Raw genomic sequence first — 18,775 nt, 5'->3', positions numbered from 1 at the left:
TACTCTTCTAAACTCGCTCACTCTGAATAGGTGACTGGAGTTTCAGTTTTGAGAGTATATGAATTTAACAGGATTTGAAGCCAGTCCTGCAAAATAAAATGTCAATGTTCATCCTACCAGCTGTGAAATGGGTTTGTATTTCCATAGCATCTGGAGTGCCCTGTTCAGACCTACATGTAGATTAGTACAGGTGACAAGAGTTATCATATTCTTGAAATAGGGTTTCAAAAAGTCTAATCTTGTTACAGTGCAGTTAATTTATATAACATTGACTTTCAAGGATTAATGAATTATCACAACATCCATTCAATTCTGTGTTTTAATTGCTGCAATTTTTGCACAGAACTGTCAACATGAAAATGTCTCATGAAATGCAGCAATAGCCTAAAGTATATTTTTTCTATTTAAAACAAATATGATACACATGATTCCCCCAACCCCAATGCTGTAGTAAACCTTTACAGTGATGCCAAAGGGCTGATAATATGAATAACAAACTGCCGCAGATTGAATACAATCTAGGTGAGATTCTACAACAATGTGTATTTTTTTCTATTTATTAGGTAATCATTTGAATGTTTTTTTTAAACTGAAATCCAATTAGTAAACCTTTGGGTTTTTTTGTACATAAAAATGATTCAAGGTATTTTCACATCATTCAATATTAATAATGGAACCACTTCACTACAAGAGGAAAATTACTATACTTGCTAGAAGCATACTGTAAAGCCACAAAAATAAGTAATTTATGATAATTGGCTGATGCTGGATAAAGGTTCTGGGTTGTAAAAGGCAGGAGGACAGTCTTTAGAACTTTGCGATGATTCCAGATCAATATTAAAGACACTTCTCAGAATAATGTCACATGTCGAGTGATCATTGTTGATAGCTAAAATGAATAATTGTAAAGAAAATGAGCACAACTGCATTTCCATGCACCCTAAATTGATTTGAAAAAATGCCAACTCTGTCAAGGAGATGAAGAAAAGACACAATTATGTAGAGTGGGATGTCGTGATGTCCATACATCAGGACTTTGAGATCAGGCAGCAGATCCTCCAGAAGTACTGCTGGTCCAGATTCACTCATGCAAGCAAAGTCTGTGTATTTTCCTTGCTCTAAGGTACTGGCTGTGAAAATGGATCACGTGTGGGGTGTTATTGTCCTGTAGAATTCTATAAATTGAGTGAAACTATAACAGTGATCTTCCAACTGTTCATAAGTCATTGGTGATGTTTGCTCTTATTTACTAAACTCAATTGCTTTGCTGAGCTAATAAGAGTGAATGAGCCCTATAAAATAAGATTTTCTGCAATGAAATATGCTCAGCCTAATTTTGTATGCATTGCTTTTTGGGTATCTATAGGGAATTTGTAAATTCCCTACTGCAGATAGCTGACAAGTAGGAATGCTCCATAATTCAGACATAGAGATTTTCTTTCGTTGCAATGGAGATCCTCGAAGAATATCAGCTGCAATATTCTTTCATATACATTATGACAGTTTTATATAGAAAGGAATATAATTTAATTTTAAAGAAGGATGTGATTTCATTCTCTGCTCTTCCCATAGTTCTGACTTGTAAAAATAATAGCAATTATTCCAATACACCATGGGGCTAAGGGACTAGACTACTTAAAAGCTAGATCTAGAGTCCATTTGGAAGAATGGGTGGGAGCAGTGCATTGAAACAATTACTGTGTTTCTTTCGAGTGGTCTTGAATAGCTAACTTAAATATATAATTTTATTTTCAGTGAGCCTTGCATGTTGCGGCTAACATACGTAAGAAGAGCATAAGAACATAGAAATTAGGAGCAGGAGTAGGCCATCTGGCCCCTCGAGCCTGCTCTGCCATTCAATAAAATCATAGCTGATCTTCGACCTCAACTCAACTTTCCCACCCAATCTCCATATCCCTTGATTCCCCTAGAGACAAAAAATCTATCTATCTCAGCCTTGAATATACTCAAAGACTCAGCATCCACAGCCCATTAGGGTAGAGTATTTCAAAGATTCACAAAACTCTGAGTGAAGAAATTCCTCCTCATCTAAGTCTGACCCCTTAGCCTTAGACTATAACCCCTAGTTCTAGATTCTCCAGCAAGGGGAAACAAGCTCTGGGAGGATTTGCAAGCTAGTACTGCTTTACTGGAAGTTGATGAATGGCCAAAAGGCAATGTGGCTTTCAAAATGAATTATTTTGTTCATTAATTGCCCCAAATAAAAACTAGAGTTTTGACCTGCCAAGAATTAAATTTCATTCCTATTTTAAATAGAAATGAGCACAGGACACACAATTAGGATTCAGAGTTTAGATAAATAAAACTAGGGTTTAACTGGCCTTATAAGTATACCACTTGGCAAGTTGTTATGAATTTGGCAAACTTCTTATTTTTATTGATGGGTAGAAAATAAAATTACTGCTGGCAACAAAACCTGTTGAATATTTTTGTCTAGTGATAGTCAGTTGGGAAAATCTAAGAGCAGTATCCCTGGTTACCACAAGGAAGAAAATCTATTCCGATGAATTTTAAATCTCAGTAGAATCCAGTGAAGCTATTACTGTGGAAATGGAATCTTCTCTCATTAAGTATCCGATGCTCCATTTGCCTACAGATGGGAGGGGTGAAATTTGCCAGAGGCGGGAGCACAAAGTGGGCAATAGTGAATCGGCAGCCTGTGGAACAAGAATTGTAGATTGGCGATTCATTATCACCCAAGGCAAATTCCATCCCCCAGGTACTCTGTGATCCTTAAAATGGAATCATTATCAATTGATTTCTGTGTATATTCTGTGCTTTCTACTTAATCTGAACATTCCGAATGCAGAAGCCTACATAATAAAAAACAGTTGTGACTTTTTCTCCAAACTTTACACATTTCTCCAGCAGCCTTCTTACTTAGTCAGTGATTTTGTAATCACACAGGAAAAAAAAAGCAGCATTGAGACAGTTGGTCTCATTAGTTTCATTAGTTTGATAAACTATTACTTTGACTATTGCATGGTGAAGCTTTCAGATTAGATTTTTAATTGAGTTGGTTTTACATTTTAGAATTAATAAAGTACAGGAAAATTCCAGTTATGATCTGCATAGATCAGCTATTAATCATTCTCATTGCCTAATCTTTTTTTTGTCAGTGTGTTATCTATCTAAATGTTATCTAATTTTATCTAAATCTATCTAAATGTTAATCTGCATCTAGTCAAGTAATAAAACATTTAAGTTTTTCTGTACAATGCATATATTCAAATATTCATGGAGATAGCCAACATTAAAAAAAAAACAACAGTACATTTAACATAGCTTTGTAAAGTTTGCATCGTATCAATTATTAAGGTGATATAAGCTTCACAAAGGTATTCTTGAAAACGCACATACTAAAACTACAGTTTATTAAAGAGAGAGGTTTTGGAGTAATAATTACCCATGGCAAAGAAAGGGATTCCCAGTAGAGTGGAGTTGTATTTGCCATCAGTGCTGATGAATATCCCTGCTGCAGTGACAGTGGAAAGGCAGATTGTGATAACTCCTAGCAGTCCTAGGAAGGGTTTGCTGCGGAGGCAGTCCCTCATTGCAGTGGTGAGAGTGGCAGCAATCAGAACCAACACTAGGCTCACCACCACCTCAGTCCTGGCCACAGCATTGGTCTTATAGAAGTCCTTCCACAGACCAGAAGATGTCAGGGGGTACAGCTGCAGATCACTGTGCTCCTGTTGAAATTTAAGCGTGAGCTGGCAGAATTCAGTTTCCCATTTCTCTGCAACATCTTGTAAGGCAGACCCATAGCTTTGCAGGTAGTAGGTGATCTGTACTGCACGGGCTGATTTAACCTGGTGTTCTCTACTGTTGGGGATGAAGATCACTCCTCCAAGCTGATGTCCGATAAAAGTCACCCTGCCGTCCTTTAATGATAAAATGATTATGTTCATATTAACTTTCAGTTCACAAAAAAGTTTGTACAATTTTTCATTATATATATTAGGGCTAAGTTATGCAGTATTGTATCACTAATAAAAACTGATACGCATTTACTGTTGTCATGCTGAGATAAAAATAAATAATCAGAATAATTCCTGTCCTTTAGAAAGATGATCAATTCTGACTATGGGGTACAGTAGCAGATCAGTGAGCCTAGAATTTACACACTGTTTTTTGGCATCGAATTAGTATAATCTGGGTGAGTGAGGAATTTAGGGAGGAACTCCCTTCCTATGGGATTCTTTCCCATTCAGGCCTCATTGATAAATTCTGATGGGAGGAGGAAAGAAGTTATCTCCCCACCCAGCCACCATCATGACTCCACTTTCACTGGTGGAATGCCAAGCTACCCAGAAATCTCACCTGTTCTGTCCAGTGTATAGTCAATAGTAAATATGCCTGCATGAAGCAGGCATGCAATGACTGTTAATGAGCTCTGCAAATACAAATCCCAACTGGAATCGATCTTAGGCAGATTAAATGTCATTAGGGAATTGGTAGGCGATTAAAGGGACAGCAATGCCCCAATGCCACCATTAAAATAACAGGTAAATAGATGTTATACAAACAAATCAATCATTTGTCTGTGAATATTTCACTAACAGTTATTTCCAAGTTTTAGTAAAAGTAATATGCTGGATATGTTGGAAATATATGTAATATGATATGAAATACAATACAATGATTTTGAGTGTCATAGTTATGAACCACTAATGTAACAAATATTACCAATGAAGTTGTAGATACCTATGGAGTTGTAGTAAATATGCAGTTGTGCTGATACAGCACATTTTCAAGACTAACAAGAATGTTCTCAGTTATAGATTTTTTATAATTGGGTTAATAAAAGTGCTGTGGCATACAAGCACAAAATTAACTTTAAATTTTGTAGTGACCTTCTCAATGAAGCTTTTCCACATCTCACCCAAACTGTTTTATTGAGGGTGTTGTCAGATTAACCAATTGGTAAGCTCAAAATTGTCAGTCATGTATTATCCTGCTCAGAAAAATGAACACTTCTAGAGAATTGACTGGAAAGGCGTTGTGTTCCCTGTTGTTTGATTCCTAGGAGGTATGGACCCAAAACTTAATTCTGGCACTAGGTAGCACTAAATTAGCAATCTCACTCAATGAGGGCACAGGATTGCTGTTGTGAGAAATTAAACAGTGATGCATGAGGTGGTGCTTTTCTGAGGATGGGGTAGAGGCACAATTATGTATGTCAACAATCGTCATTTTGATAATTAATGTTTCAACTCATATGTCAGTTTGTTCGTGTTTTAGAAGAAAATTCAGCTTTCTCACGAGGATTTGTTGGTGTTATTATCAATCGATCAGATTATTTGAAAGGCATGACTGAAGGCTATTAGAACCCAATCAAGTAGATGTTGCAGTGATAAAATATTTTTGTCTAAGATATAGCATGCTAATTTTTGTCTAGGTACATAAGGGGTTAAGAAACAGTTTTATTTACATAAATAAAAAGTAACAGTTTAAATTGATGCAACTTTTACAGATTTTAGTCAATATATCTGTGCTTAATGTCCATGGGAGAGATCAAACCATTCAATTCAAATACAAACCTCTTGTAGGATTATTCAAACATGTGTTTGATTGACAGTGTATAAAATTTAAAGAGATTGTCAAAAACTTTCAAAAAGAGATAGTCAAGCTAGATGGTGAAAAAAGAAAGGGAAGGAACTGTTACATACGAACATTGCTTATATCATTGCTTAGCACAGCAGTTTTGAACTACTTATTATTTTCTAGTACTCTAGAAACTTACTAACTACAGTAAAAATATATGTTGTACTACTATTCACTTGTTCTTTTACTGTTTAATACATCTCTTGACAGTTAACATCTAAGAAGAAGTCTAGTGTAGTGTTATTCTGCTGCTTTCCGAAGTCAAGGAGGATCATGTGATAAAACCAGTAGCTGAAATAAATGGATGCAGGCTCTCGATTTGATCTCTGGGCATGCTATGAAATTATAGTATCATATTTGGGCAAATGAAAGCACTCCCTGAGGGCTCACCTACACAACGCCTGAGACACAGAAGCCAAAAACAAATATATTTTAAAGTAAAAAGAATAAAGAAACAAAAAAAAGGTAATTATTTTCTCCCTTTGTTGGCTGTAAACAAACTCAAGATTAAGGTTTAACAAAGCGATATATAATAAATAAACTACTAAAATCCTATTTTAAAAACTTTTAATTTTTTTGGCCTGGTTCTTGCTTTAGGCAGAATTGCAATTTATATTAAGAGATAAAGTGGGTGCTCCCGGGCATGAATGCTTTAACTGGATTTATTTGAGTATTCCCATCACTGCACTTGTGGAATTGCCAAGGTTTGGAAGTACAATAGGGAGTAGGTTTGGGGTGGTGATGAGTTTAATTTGATTTTTTTAAATATACTAATTTCATATTTCAGATTTTGCAACAATCTATTGTCATGATATGTAATGTGGATTCTTGGCCTACTTGTGGGTGAGTTTTAGCATCTGGTTATATAATCTTTAACTTTAAAAGCTGTTCTCAATTTCTTTACATGTTTGTGGTGGAGCTTAATTTATTACTGTGCAACTCTAGAGAGTCCATACAGTGGTCAACATCCAAAGGGAACTGTAATTAATGATTGATAACTGCACGGGAACTTGCAAACCTCAAACTGGAGGCTGTCAGTCAGATCCACCTGAGCAAACTGAATCTAGCTCCCTGCGTCTGTTCCTGCAAATCATGCATTCGTCAACTTTAGTTTTTTTTAGTGATTACAGTATAGTCATGTTCAGTACAAAAATGTAACCTTTCTCATAGAATCATGAAAGCATTATAGGTTAGAAATTACTGTTAGCAATTATAGTAGTCAAACATTTAACACATTCATATGACATTCCTCTGACCACTACTTTAATAGAGGCACTGTTGTGTCTCAGGATTTTTAACTATTTGGCTAGAAGAGGTTTTTGGTTTAAGCTACAGTATGATTATAATATTAAGTTACATTTAAAATTCTACGGATGTTTCAATGTCATATCTATCAGCTTTGGCTCAGTGTTGCACTCTTCCCTCTACGTCAGAAGGTTTAATCCCCACTCCAGAGACTTGAGTACATAATCTAGGTGAACACTTCATTTTCTACAGAGTGAGTGTTGGAGGTGCCATCTTTCAAATAAGATATTAATCCAAGGCCCTGACTGCCCCCTTATGTGGAAGTGAAAGATTCCATGGCACTATTGAAGAAGAGGAAGAAAGTCCTCCCAGTGTCCTGGCCAACATTTATCCCTCAACCAACATCACTAAAATAACGAAGACCAGAGGATCACATGAAATTGGTCTTCAGGCTTTATCTTAATATTCTGGGTGAGCTGCTTGCGTCTGTCGCATCTCTGCAGGCAGGTCATCCGACAGAAGCTAAATCAACATCACTAAAACAGATTATTTAGTCATTATCACATTGGTGATTGTGGGAGCTTGCTGTGCACAAATTTGAAAAGTACTTCATTGACTGTAAAGCGCTTTGAGATGTCCGGTGGCCATAAAAGGCGCTATATAAATGTAAGTCTTTTTTCTTTTCCTCATTAGCATATACAAGGAGCTTAATGCCTGTTTTCGGCATCCATCCCTATTGCCTGAAAAGTGAACTGCCCAATTTCTGGTCAGGTGATTTTCAGGCATCCTTGGAATGTAGGACATTGTGTCGCTGTAATATATTGTCACATGGTTTGTCACATGGTTTGGTAAGAACATGCTTAGTTTGCTCTGGCCTAATAAAGAAAGCACATGGACTAGCAACTCATCGTGTCTTTGTCCTTCATTTGTTCTATTCACAAAGAGGATGGAATCCCAAAGCCATTTTTAGCAGTCATGGAAGTACACCGTGTTCAATCTTCGAGTGGACAAATATAAGGTGAATTTGTGACACCTAATCTGAATTTTTGCGATGTTTTACCATTAATGCTCATGCAGAATCGTCTGTGCTTCGCCTTTACGTGTATTTATACACAGCAACAGTGGTGCTGATTCTCGCAAGTACACAAGTAGCATGCTGTGAGTCATTGTTCGGGATTGGGACAGTTAAGGCCGCATCTGCTGGATTCATCGGAAGCCTCGGCATGTATGACCGAGCTCGCGAAGCATTCAGTTCTTACTTGAGCGGAAGGAGATTTTTTTAAAGGTCAATAACATTATTGAGACCGAAGATGCCGATGAGAATGTTCAAGCTCAAAATAAAGTAATTTGTGAATGGAAGAAAGCAATTTTTCCAACGGAGATTGGGCCAGATGTCTATGGAACATTGAAAAACCTACTCGGGCCAGGGAAAGCGAAGGATGCGTCGTTTGAAGACATTGTCGAGAAAGTCAAGGACCATTTCAACCAAAACCCTTTAGAAATAGCAGAGAGCTATAAGTTTGGTACCAGAAACCAAAGTGAAACTATCAGTGAGTACACTGTAGCTCTTAAGAACCTGTCTTTGCATTGTAACTTCAGCACATTTTTGGATCATGTGTTGCGCAAAAAGTTTGTGTGTGGACTGCTGGATAAACGAAAACAGTTCAAGTTACTGAACACTCCGAAGCTAACATTTGACATAGCATGGAAAATTGCCCTATCTATGGAGATGGCATCTAAGAATGATAGGGAGCTCCGTCCAACTCAAATGACTAGTGCAGCTGAGGATTATAGTCACAAAACCACCGCCAAACCTAAAGCTGTGAGACCGAATCGGTGAGAGCAATTCAGTGGAGTGTTATCGCTGCAATGGAAATCGCTCACCATTGCCAATACAGAAATGCAAAGTGTTTTCACTGCCAGATGCAAGGCCATATTTCAACAGCTTGCAGGAAGTAAGACCATTCTAGTGGCAATGCAAAGCAACGACAACAAAGGGAGAAGCTCACAATATTGAAGTGAACACACCTGATGAAGAATTAGGCATCTACAGTATCTTTGCCACTGGTGGCAACACTGGCAGTCATGAGAAAGACTTCTGTACAATACGTTTGTTCAACAAGCAATATATTGATGTGTGTATCGACATGGCGGCAGACTGCTCTATCATCAGTAAGGACACATATGAGAGTAAGTTTGGTCAAGTACCACTTACAAAGAGTACCGTAGAGTTAAAAATATACTCCAGAGAAATCCTAGAGACATGTGGACAAATGGAAAGTACAGTTTAATACAATGGCCAGTCAGTAAAGCAAGCTACAAAAACAGGCCTACCCTCGTGGGCAAAGACTGATTGAGAAAGTTAAAACTAGACTAAGCGTCTTCAGTGTAGATGCTTCAAAGAAGCGACTCAATACAATGCTGAACATGTACGAAAGCATGTTCATGAATAGTTATGAGGGCATTACTGGGTATGACCCGCATATTCGCATCAAGTCCAGCATGAAGCCTGTCTATTGTAAGGCAAGCCCAATCCCCTATGCATTGAAAAGTCAGGTGGAGGAAGAGCTAGCGAAGCTGAGAATGGAGTGCTAGTAAAAACTGACAAAATTGAATGAACTACCCCGATTGTGGTGGTGCCCAAAGCAAAAAAAAACTGTATGCGGTGACTACAGAGGGGAAGCTGAACAATCATATGAGGGAGAAGGGAATTGATAGTTACTCTGATAGATTTTGATGAGGAAAGATGAGGCGCGAGTGGAGCATAAATGCCGCCATGGTCTGGTTGGGCCGAATGGCCTGTTTCTGTACCATATATCCTATGTAATAGGAGGGACTGGTGACTGAACCCAAGAAACTATCTCGTCCAGATCCATGTATTTTAAATTAAATAATAATGTTCCAAGTGATGGCCAAGAGCAATTTCTAGCCTCATGTTCTAAGGTTTTTAAAATAGAAAACATTTGAAATGTACAACATGCTGATTAGCATTTAAAAGAGGAAAGGTGTGTTAATATTTATTTTATGTTGTTCAATTAGCATATTCTTAATCCAGGTAACATTCCTTCTGCTTCTGGGTTTGGGACAGGAGAACCATGTGGTAGAATTAACTGTAATTTGAGATGTATGCTGTAAAAGGTTTCAGTTTACATTAATGGACAGGAAATCATGGGCACTCACAATTTTGAGAGTAGTCCGAGCCTCGTTGAGGGAAATAGTTAAGAGAGGGTGGGGGAAATTGGTTGAAGGTAAGGGACCTTTGGCCTCTTGTGGACAGCAACTGGGAGTGGGAAAGGGTTAATGGTCAAATGGCTGTAGTGGAGCGAGGGGGTGGGGAGGATCCAAGGGCTGAGTGGGCCATTGGAAGAGGTGGGGTAGTAATGAGTGAGGAAGCAGTAGCAAAGAGGAAAGTGAAGGGGCAGTCAGCATGATGGGAGCAAGGAGGAAAGTAGAACCACAAGTGATTGGGGAAGGGGTTGGAAATGAGCTACATAGGGTCATATTTCCCCTATTTTGTTACATGGAAGTAAACCATATTTTCTCTGCCCAGCAGTGGTTATTGAAATATATGAAAAATAAGAATTCACTTGTTCAAATGGATAGCTAAATGGGTGGCATCTGGGATTAACATCCTTCAATGAATTCACCTGGATCTGAGAGGTAATGCAAAATATAAATGACAGCAAGTTTAAAATATTCTTTCCCTTAACTTATGGTAATCATCACTCACCCCAGCCCGCCCTAAATATAGCCTGCAGCCTTTGCTGTCTCCTTTCCCTGCCACACCACCCATCACCTTGAAAGAAGAAAGAAGAAGAGATCAGAGAAGCAAAAACAGTTAAAAAGAAAGAAACAAGAAACAGAAGCACAAGAGGACAGAGAGAATCAGCAACATGTAGACTTTAGAGACGGGTAAGAGAGTGACAATATTCGCTGACTTACCGTGCGCAATGTCCTGGGAGATTGACTAGTATTAGAATAATAATGGTGTGTACCTCGTGTTTGTTTGCAAGAATGAAAGCTTTGCAACTTGGAACAGTCACCAATATGATTCATGCAGGTAACTCAGTTCTGATTGTCCTAAGTTAAGGGAAAGAATGGTTTAAATTTACTGTCATTTGTATTTTGTATTCCCGCTCAGATCCAGGTGATCCTATTGAATGAATTGAAGGATACTAATCCCAGATGCCACCCATCTAACCATTTGAACAAGTGAATTCTTATTTTTCTTTTTTGCATATTTAAATAATCACTGCTGGGCAGGGAAAATATAGTTTGCTTCCATATAACAAAATAAAAGAAATGTTATAAGTAATCACTGTTAATGGATTTAACACTTATTGAAACACAAACTATTTATTTATGTCATTTTAGGAGAAAAGTCCTGCTGAAAAAACATTTCTTTTGATGGGAGTTTGTAGGACAACAGCTAAAAATCCTATCAAAGTTTTCAAAAGCGGATGATATTGTGTTGCTGATGATATGTTGGCCCTGTTCTGTCCTCAGCATCAAAGACTTACAACACACAAAATCTACTTATGACTGAAAAACTGAAAGAAAGGCCTGAAATATCAATCTGAACCTGGTCTATGTTTGCCAGCCTATACAATATTGTAAATGTGGAGGATACTGAATGGAGATTGATAACATCAGTTCATCCAGAAAACTTCCGAAGCGCAACATAATATGCATCTAATATGTTCTAATTAGTATCCACTTTATCCCACAGTATATTATTCTAATAAACACTTGTCACAATCAGCTTGCTAATGGATGAATGGAAAGAATGTTAATACATTTATGAACTATAATAAAATAATGTTAATTCTGAGCAGTTATAGAGTGGACTCACATTACTGACTAGACTAAATTAATTCTGTTTACTAGAAGTCATTAGAGAGGAGACTGCATCCTATCAGTCTATGCTGGATTCAAACATAGACCCGGAACTTTAGAGTATAGTTCCAACCCACTACACCACTGAGTCAACTGCAATAACTTGCATTTATATAGCACTTTTAATCTCCAAAAAGCCCCATGGTGTTTCACAGAGTTTCAATGAAAGCAATTGGATGCCAAGCTAAAGGAGGACAGATTAGGAAGGGTGACCAAAGGCTTGGCCGATGGGGGCAATTTAGGAAGGTCTTATAGGAGCAGAGGAAAGTAGAGGAGTTTAATTACATAATTCTAGAGCATTGGGCCTCAAGCAGTTGAAGACACCTACCATTTGAGGCCAAGAGAGTCAGAGGAACGAAGATTTGGGGGTTACAGGGCTGTAGGAGGTTATTGAGATATCGAGGGATGATGCCAGGCAAGGATTTAAATGCAACAAGAATTTTCAATTTGAGGTATTGGGGACCGGAAGCTGCAGAATTTAAAGGCAAGGGCCAAAGCCATTTGCTTCTGTCTTCTGAATGTTTCACTGAAGGAAATTGCAGCTTATCCAAGAATGGATGTTAGACAATCAGTCTGACAGCACAAAGGCGGTGAAGGAGTTTAGAGAGGTGGTGGAGAGGTAGAGATGGGTGTCATCAGCATACATGTGGAAGTTGACCCTGGACCTACAGATCAATTTGCCAAGGTGCAGAATTAGATGAAGAAGAGGAGGCTAAGAATGGATCCTTGGGTGATTCTGGCACTAAAAGCACAGGGATGGGTGGAGATGACATTGCAGGAGATGCTTTGGTTATGAAGAGTGCAACCAAAAAAGAGCAGTCCCACGGAGCTGGGCAACAGAGAAAGGCTATTGAAGGAGGATGGTGTGGTTGACCATGGTGAATGCTGAAAAGATCGAGGACAATGCAGCTGGATCCTAAATATTCTTCAGTTTATTCTTGTTTCTTTTGTTCCCTTAGTTTTAACACTGATGGTTAATGACTGTAGTTAGGTTAGCTGGTTTGCAGGAGGTATTACACCTGGCATTGTGTGGAAAATGATTGAAAGCACTCAATTGGAAAGATAAGATTGCTGAAGTGCTCTTGATAAGTGGCTGACTGTGTATCTGCTCATATTAATTCACCTCCCTCACGCGGATGGGCTCAGTATCTCCTACAAGCCAGTGCACCAATGACATCATCCCAATTACTGTTTGAACACAGCTTTTTGATAGAAAATGCAATAAGTTAATCATGGTCCTATGTAGCTAATTTTGATTTTTTGGCATTTCCATTCACTCTTAACTGTTGCTATTGAAAAAGATCCTGTGGGACAACTCAACTGTTTTTTTGATGAGACTAGTAGTTCTGGTAAAAAATCTATGCTATTCTTTTACTTGCTGTAATTTTTCACCTTTACACCCTGCCTGGAAGAATATTTGGCAAAATTTGCGTGATGTTTCATGTGTGCACTACAGTGCCTTTTATTTTACTGCTATGAACCTTACTAGAATTGCATTAATGCTATTCATTCTAATGTGTGTAACTTTTCACAGATATGCAAATTGTCTCCAACTTGCAGTAGTAATGAACGTCTTTCATGCTGAACTAAAATAACACTTTTATTATCTATTATGTTTCAGGTAGCAGTATGTTTAAATTGACAAGCAATCCTGTACATGGGCATGTAACCCAAAACATGCCTACTGGTAATTCATGCACTGAACACATGTTCCTGATAGCATCTTTATATACACACAAGTTTGCCCAATAACACATTCACCCACCACCAAGATGTGCAATAATGGTCTCACGCACACAGCACAAAGAAATTCTTGATAGCCCCTTCAAGCATTGCATGGAAGCACTCAAGTCCTTTCATTTAATTTGATATTCTTTTTTCACAACTTCTGCATGCACCACAGCTGTTAAAACTAATGTATGTAATATAATAACTGATCATGCTTTCTAGTGAGTTAGTTTCTAAGTCAGTGGTATCACGCTGTCCAAAGCACCATCTGCTCAGTCGACTGCAGGCACTCCTTGTTTTCTATTGATTGCAGGCTTATTTCCCAGGACCCTTAAACAGGACAAGAACTGTTTTAACATCCTGAATGGAAAAAACTCACACTGAAGAGCTCTTGCAAGAATTTATGAGGAGCTGTCTCAATGTGAGCAATGATATTAGCCTTGATCTGAAGCCATTCCCCTGTTGTGTACAGCATAAAATTAAACATAAAAACGGTTCCAAACATTATTTGTCAATGCAATAAAATCATCAACATCTTATCAACACATTCCTCCATAAAATGCACATTCAGCAATGTGATACAATACTATATTTTGGGGATTATTTGACACATGCATGACTACTGAATGTGAAATACATTTTAAATAAGTAACGGCAAGTACACACTGTAACTCTCGAAGTGTAGGGCTCCCTATTTCATTAACTGTTGTTATTAAACTAGTAAGTTTTTAACACACTTGTCCCTACTAACTGATCTTCATTCTTTCATATTTTACATGAGTACATGGCAACAGTTTGAAGGTTGCTCATGTCATCCCACTAGTATCCTAATATTCTACTCGTCCAACCTGAGGCCTGCGTGTAGGTATAGAGATTCTGATCGGCTGTTTCTTATCACTATCCTTACATGACAGTGCAGATAAATCACTGCAAAACATTTTAAAGCTAATATTTACTTTTTGATCATGTTCTGATAAATACAATATTAACATATTCAAAGGGCAGTCCAAGCAATTAGCACAAGCTGATACTTTAAAAGGCCCAGTTAAAACTTCATGCATTTCAGCTGCATCAGACCCTTATAGCGGCCCTGATGATCCTTCCAACATGCCGGTACTGTGCCGTGCGAGGAACAGAGAATCTGCACATAAAGTTCAGAGCTATCTGAGCTTTAGTGAATGAAATAAAATAATTTATTTGCATTCCAAAGCATGAACACGAGCTGTTGAATTTTAGGGAAAGGATAATTACATTATTAAACATCAAATTAGGAATTAAACTCTATAAACAAGGAGGGTCAGGCAGCATCTGTGGAGCGAGAAACAGAGTTAACGTTTCGGCTTGTCGAAGGGTCTGCTTCTCTCTCCGCAGATGCTGCCTGGCCCGTTGAGATTTCCAGCGTTTTCTATTTTTATTTCAGATTCCAGTATCCGCAGTATTTTGCTTTTCTATCAACATGGATATCGACGTGAAGTCATTTTTTTAAATATCCATCTGGTACTGTTTATTCTGACTAATGAGTTTCTGCAACACATTAAGCTGCAAGGATAGAAAAGGGGGAGACCCTAGGTTATAAGCTGCACCTCTCAGTACTCGCTCCCTCACACCTTTCATTTCTTCTTGGGTAGCCTGGTGTCCTAAATCATTCCTGTGAGACTTGCATTCTTAAAAGTATCACAAACTTCTCGTTCAGTTTTACAATTAACACATTTTAGAATGATCTTATTTACTTGAGGACTGTTTTAGAATCGACGAGAGAATTACTTTTCTTTGCCAATGAGAGAAATAATTTCGTGACTGAAAAGTAAACCAAAACATCCCATGAATTTTCATAATCATATCTACAAATGGAGCAACGGAAAAGCCCCGCGGTGTGGCTGTGTGCATGTTTCAAAGCAATCTCGCCAATCCTGGCGCGTTCTACATAAAGCAGCACCGAAATGTAGAGAATTAATCTAATAAATAAATAGCTGTTTGTTTAACTACAATCTTTAAAAACATAAACGTTAGCTTTCACCTTTAATTTAGTATTAGGGTAGCGCAGTGACTTCCTCGGTCCTGTATTATTAGACAGTGCGGCTTGACTAAGATCCTCCAACACTTCGATGATATCGTCAAGCGCGCACCTCTTGTCGCGGTTCCGCAACATACAAATATGAGAGAACGAATAACTGAAGCCCGACCCGTTGACTCGCATCTCCAGCACGGCTTTGTGCATCTGCAAGATCTGATCGGCTCTCTCCAGGATGTCAGCTCCCGAAAGGGAGGTGATCACCACCCTGCCGTATCTGCCCGGGGTATGCAGGTCCGAGTACAGGTTGTTCTTGGACTGGTTGATGGAGAAAAGACTGTTCACCAGGGTCCTCTCGATCTTGGCCAGGCTGTGCTTGGGCGCCACCAGCAACTCCAGGTCAGTTTCACGCTGAAATTTATTAAGGAAGGTCGCCCCGAACAGAATGGACAGGATGGAGGGTACTGTCAGGAAAAAGACGGGATGCCTGCTGACGAATAATCCCAACCAGTAGAAACATCCCTTCAGCCCTGAGTGCACGACTTGTCGCAGCATCCTCCTCCAGCGCTTGCAGATCCCCCAGCCCTGGATCTTTCTGTAAAGCTCATCTGACATCTGGCTTTCCCCTTTTACATGTCAATCCACACCAATCTCTTTTGGGTATTACTCTGGAAACACTGCAGCAATTCACAGCAGACGGCCAACTATTGATCACTCGGGGCTGTTTTTTTCTTGTTGAAGGCCAGCCCTCGTTTCGCCATTGAGCGGCAATAGTTGTATTATTTTCACCGCATCGCCCTCCATACATGTGTGCATTAGGGAGCAGTATAGGACTGTTGGAAGTGCTGTATAGGCGTACTCTAATTTATGGACCTACTGGAACCAAGTGTGTGATTCTGAATGGGGGAGGACACCAAATGTCTATTTATAGAGCCTTCCACACAGCGCTGGATCCCGATTGAATGGAGCACAGGCACTGAGCTCGAATCGTTCAAATCACCAGCAAAATTTTGGTGCAATTGCCTAAACTCGCACCGATGGATTTCTGATTTAAAATTGCTCAAGTTGCAGTTTCTGTCCCCCCCACCCCGTGTACGGTCGCGGGCCCGGCGAAGTCTTGTTAAGGATTTGTATAATAGGTGAATCTTTGAAACAGAGAGAAATTAAAACGCCTTCTGATTGTCTGCTTCCCATCACTTGGTCCCTGCAACCGTGAACCAGAAATCAAAGGATGCAGAAATCGCTTTGAGTTCGGTCTTTATCATTCTCTCTCTCTCTCTCTCTGTATTAGTGGTTTAACCCACTCGGCAGTTTTTTTAACAGTAACTACAGTATTTCCTACAGCGTGTCTGTTTATAGCTAAACACAGTAGGTACAGTTGCACGAGATTTTATCAATCTTTTTGTATTCTCTATTTCGACCTTTTCACTTGCCTTCATATGAAGTATGGATATTATTAATAGGAGTGAATGATCTCAATTATCTAATGGATAGAATATATTCAATTCATTATCAAGATTGTTTGAAATAAGTAACACAATTAAAAAAATTACTCTTGAATTAAGCAATTTAATTATTTTGTAATGAAGGTGATGAAAGATACATCAATGCTATTGCTCGAAAAATAATCCCCTTAATTCCCAGTCGCTGGTGAGTTAGTTGCTCTCAGCTCCAACAGCAACTGAGAGGCAACCTGTGCTGTGAGTATCGCAGACCAAGGATGGCTAAAGAAAATATCCACGATACCTTCCACTGATCGCTTTCCAGTTACCTTTGCTGGAAAGTGCATGTTAATAGGTGTTGAGTGAGGGCAGGATCAGGTTTGGCTTCAAAGCTTTCCAGTGAGCAAATGCTCATGACCACTCATTTGGCTCCAAATTTCCTCAGAGCCTGGCGTTCAGTCCCAATATAAAATGACTGGGAACGCAGCCGAGGGGGCAGCAAATCGGGCAGTACCTGGGAACGCTTGGTCACTGTCCAGAAGAGCTCCCATGGGGAATTATTGCGGGGGGGGGGCTGGTGTGGCTGAAAGTTAAGTCCACCCCATACAAGGTCTATTACTTCAGGAGGTGGGCTGGTGGGATGGCTCCCACACACTTCTTGAGTGCCCAGAGATTTGGATGGTAGCAAGATCCTAGCATCTAGGCCCATGGAAGGAATGCAAGTGGGGCCCATTGGTCTCCAGGCTGACATTGTTAAGGGTTCTCTCTCCTCAGGTAGTGTGCCACTCTCCCTCAAATCTGCCGTCATCACCCCTCTCCTCAAAAAAACAATCCATGACCCCTCCATCCTTGCAGCCTCCCTTTCCACTCCAAAGTTTTTGACTGTTTTGTCGCCTCCCAAATCCGTACCCATCTTTCCCGCAATTCCATGTTTGAATCCCTCCAATCAGGTTTCCGCCCCACCACAGTACCGAAACGACTCTCATTAAAGTCACAAATGACATCCTTTGTCACTGTGACAAAGGCAAATTATCCCTCCTCATCCTTCTCGACCTGTCTGCAGCCTTTGACACAGTTGACCATTGCATCCTCCTCCAAAGCCTCTCCACCATTGTCCAGCTGGATGGGGCTGTGCTCGCCTGGTTCCATTCTCTTCCCGCCCTCGCATCGTTACTTCTGTTGTCTCCCAAGGATCTCGCCTTAGCCCCCTCCTATTTCTCATCTACATGGTGGCTCTCAGCGACATCATCTGAAAACACAGCGTCAGTTTCCACATGTACGCTGATGACACCCAGCTCTACCTCACTACTACTTCTCTCAACCTCTTCCTGGTCTCTAAATTGTCAGACTGCTTGTCTGACATCCAGTTCTGGATGAGCAGAAATTTTCTCCAATTGAATATTGGGAAGACCGAAGCCGTTGTTTTCGGTCTCCAACACAAACTCTGTTCCCTAGCCACTGACTCAATCCCTCTCGTCAACTTCTGTCTGAGGCTGAACCACACTGTTCACAACCTTGGTGTCATATTTGACCCTGAAATGTGCTTTTGACTACATATCCGCAACATAACTAAGACCACCTACTTCCACCTCCGTAGTATCACCCGTCTCCGCCCTTGCCTCAGCTCATCCGCTGTTGAAACCCTCATCCATGCCTTTTAACATCTAGACTTGACTATTCCAACTTGCCTCCCACATTCTACCCTACGTAAACTGGAGGTGATCCAAAACTCAGCTGCCTGTGTCTTAACGCGCACTAAGTCCCGCTCACCCATCACCCTTGTGCTCATTGACCTATATTGGCTTCTGGTTAAGCAACACCTTAA

The 18,775-nt window shown here is 39.6% G+C and overlaps 1 protein-coding gene across 1 annotated transcript in view; it reads right to left on the bottom strand.

Annotated features, from left to right (window-relative positions):
- Positions 1-16,123, bottom strand: part of ptchd4 (patched domain containing 4) — a 128,518-nt gene extending 112,395 nt beyond the window's left edge. The window contains exons 1-2 of the mRNA XM_070884434.1: positions 15,515-16,123; positions 3,428-3,905 (exon numbers count right to left, since the gene is read on the bottom strand). Of these exons, the coding sequence (XP_070740535.1) occupies positions 3,428-3,905; positions 15,515-16,123 (1,087 nt within the window). The remainder of the gene's footprint in view (positions 1-3,427; positions 3,906-15,514) is intronic.
- Between the last annotated feature and the right edge of the window lie 2,652 nt (positions 16,124-18,775).

The sequence above is a fragment of the Pristiophorus japonicus genome, chromosome 7, assembly GCF_044704955.1.
Source record: "Pristiophorus japonicus isolate sPriJap1 chromosome 7, sPriJap1.hap1, whole genome shotgun sequence".
Lineage (NCBI taxonomy): Eukaryota > Metazoa > Chordata > Chondrichthyes > Pristiophoridae > Pristiophorus > Pristiophorus japonicus.
This window is presented reverse-complemented; position numbering and strand designations above follow the sequence as displayed.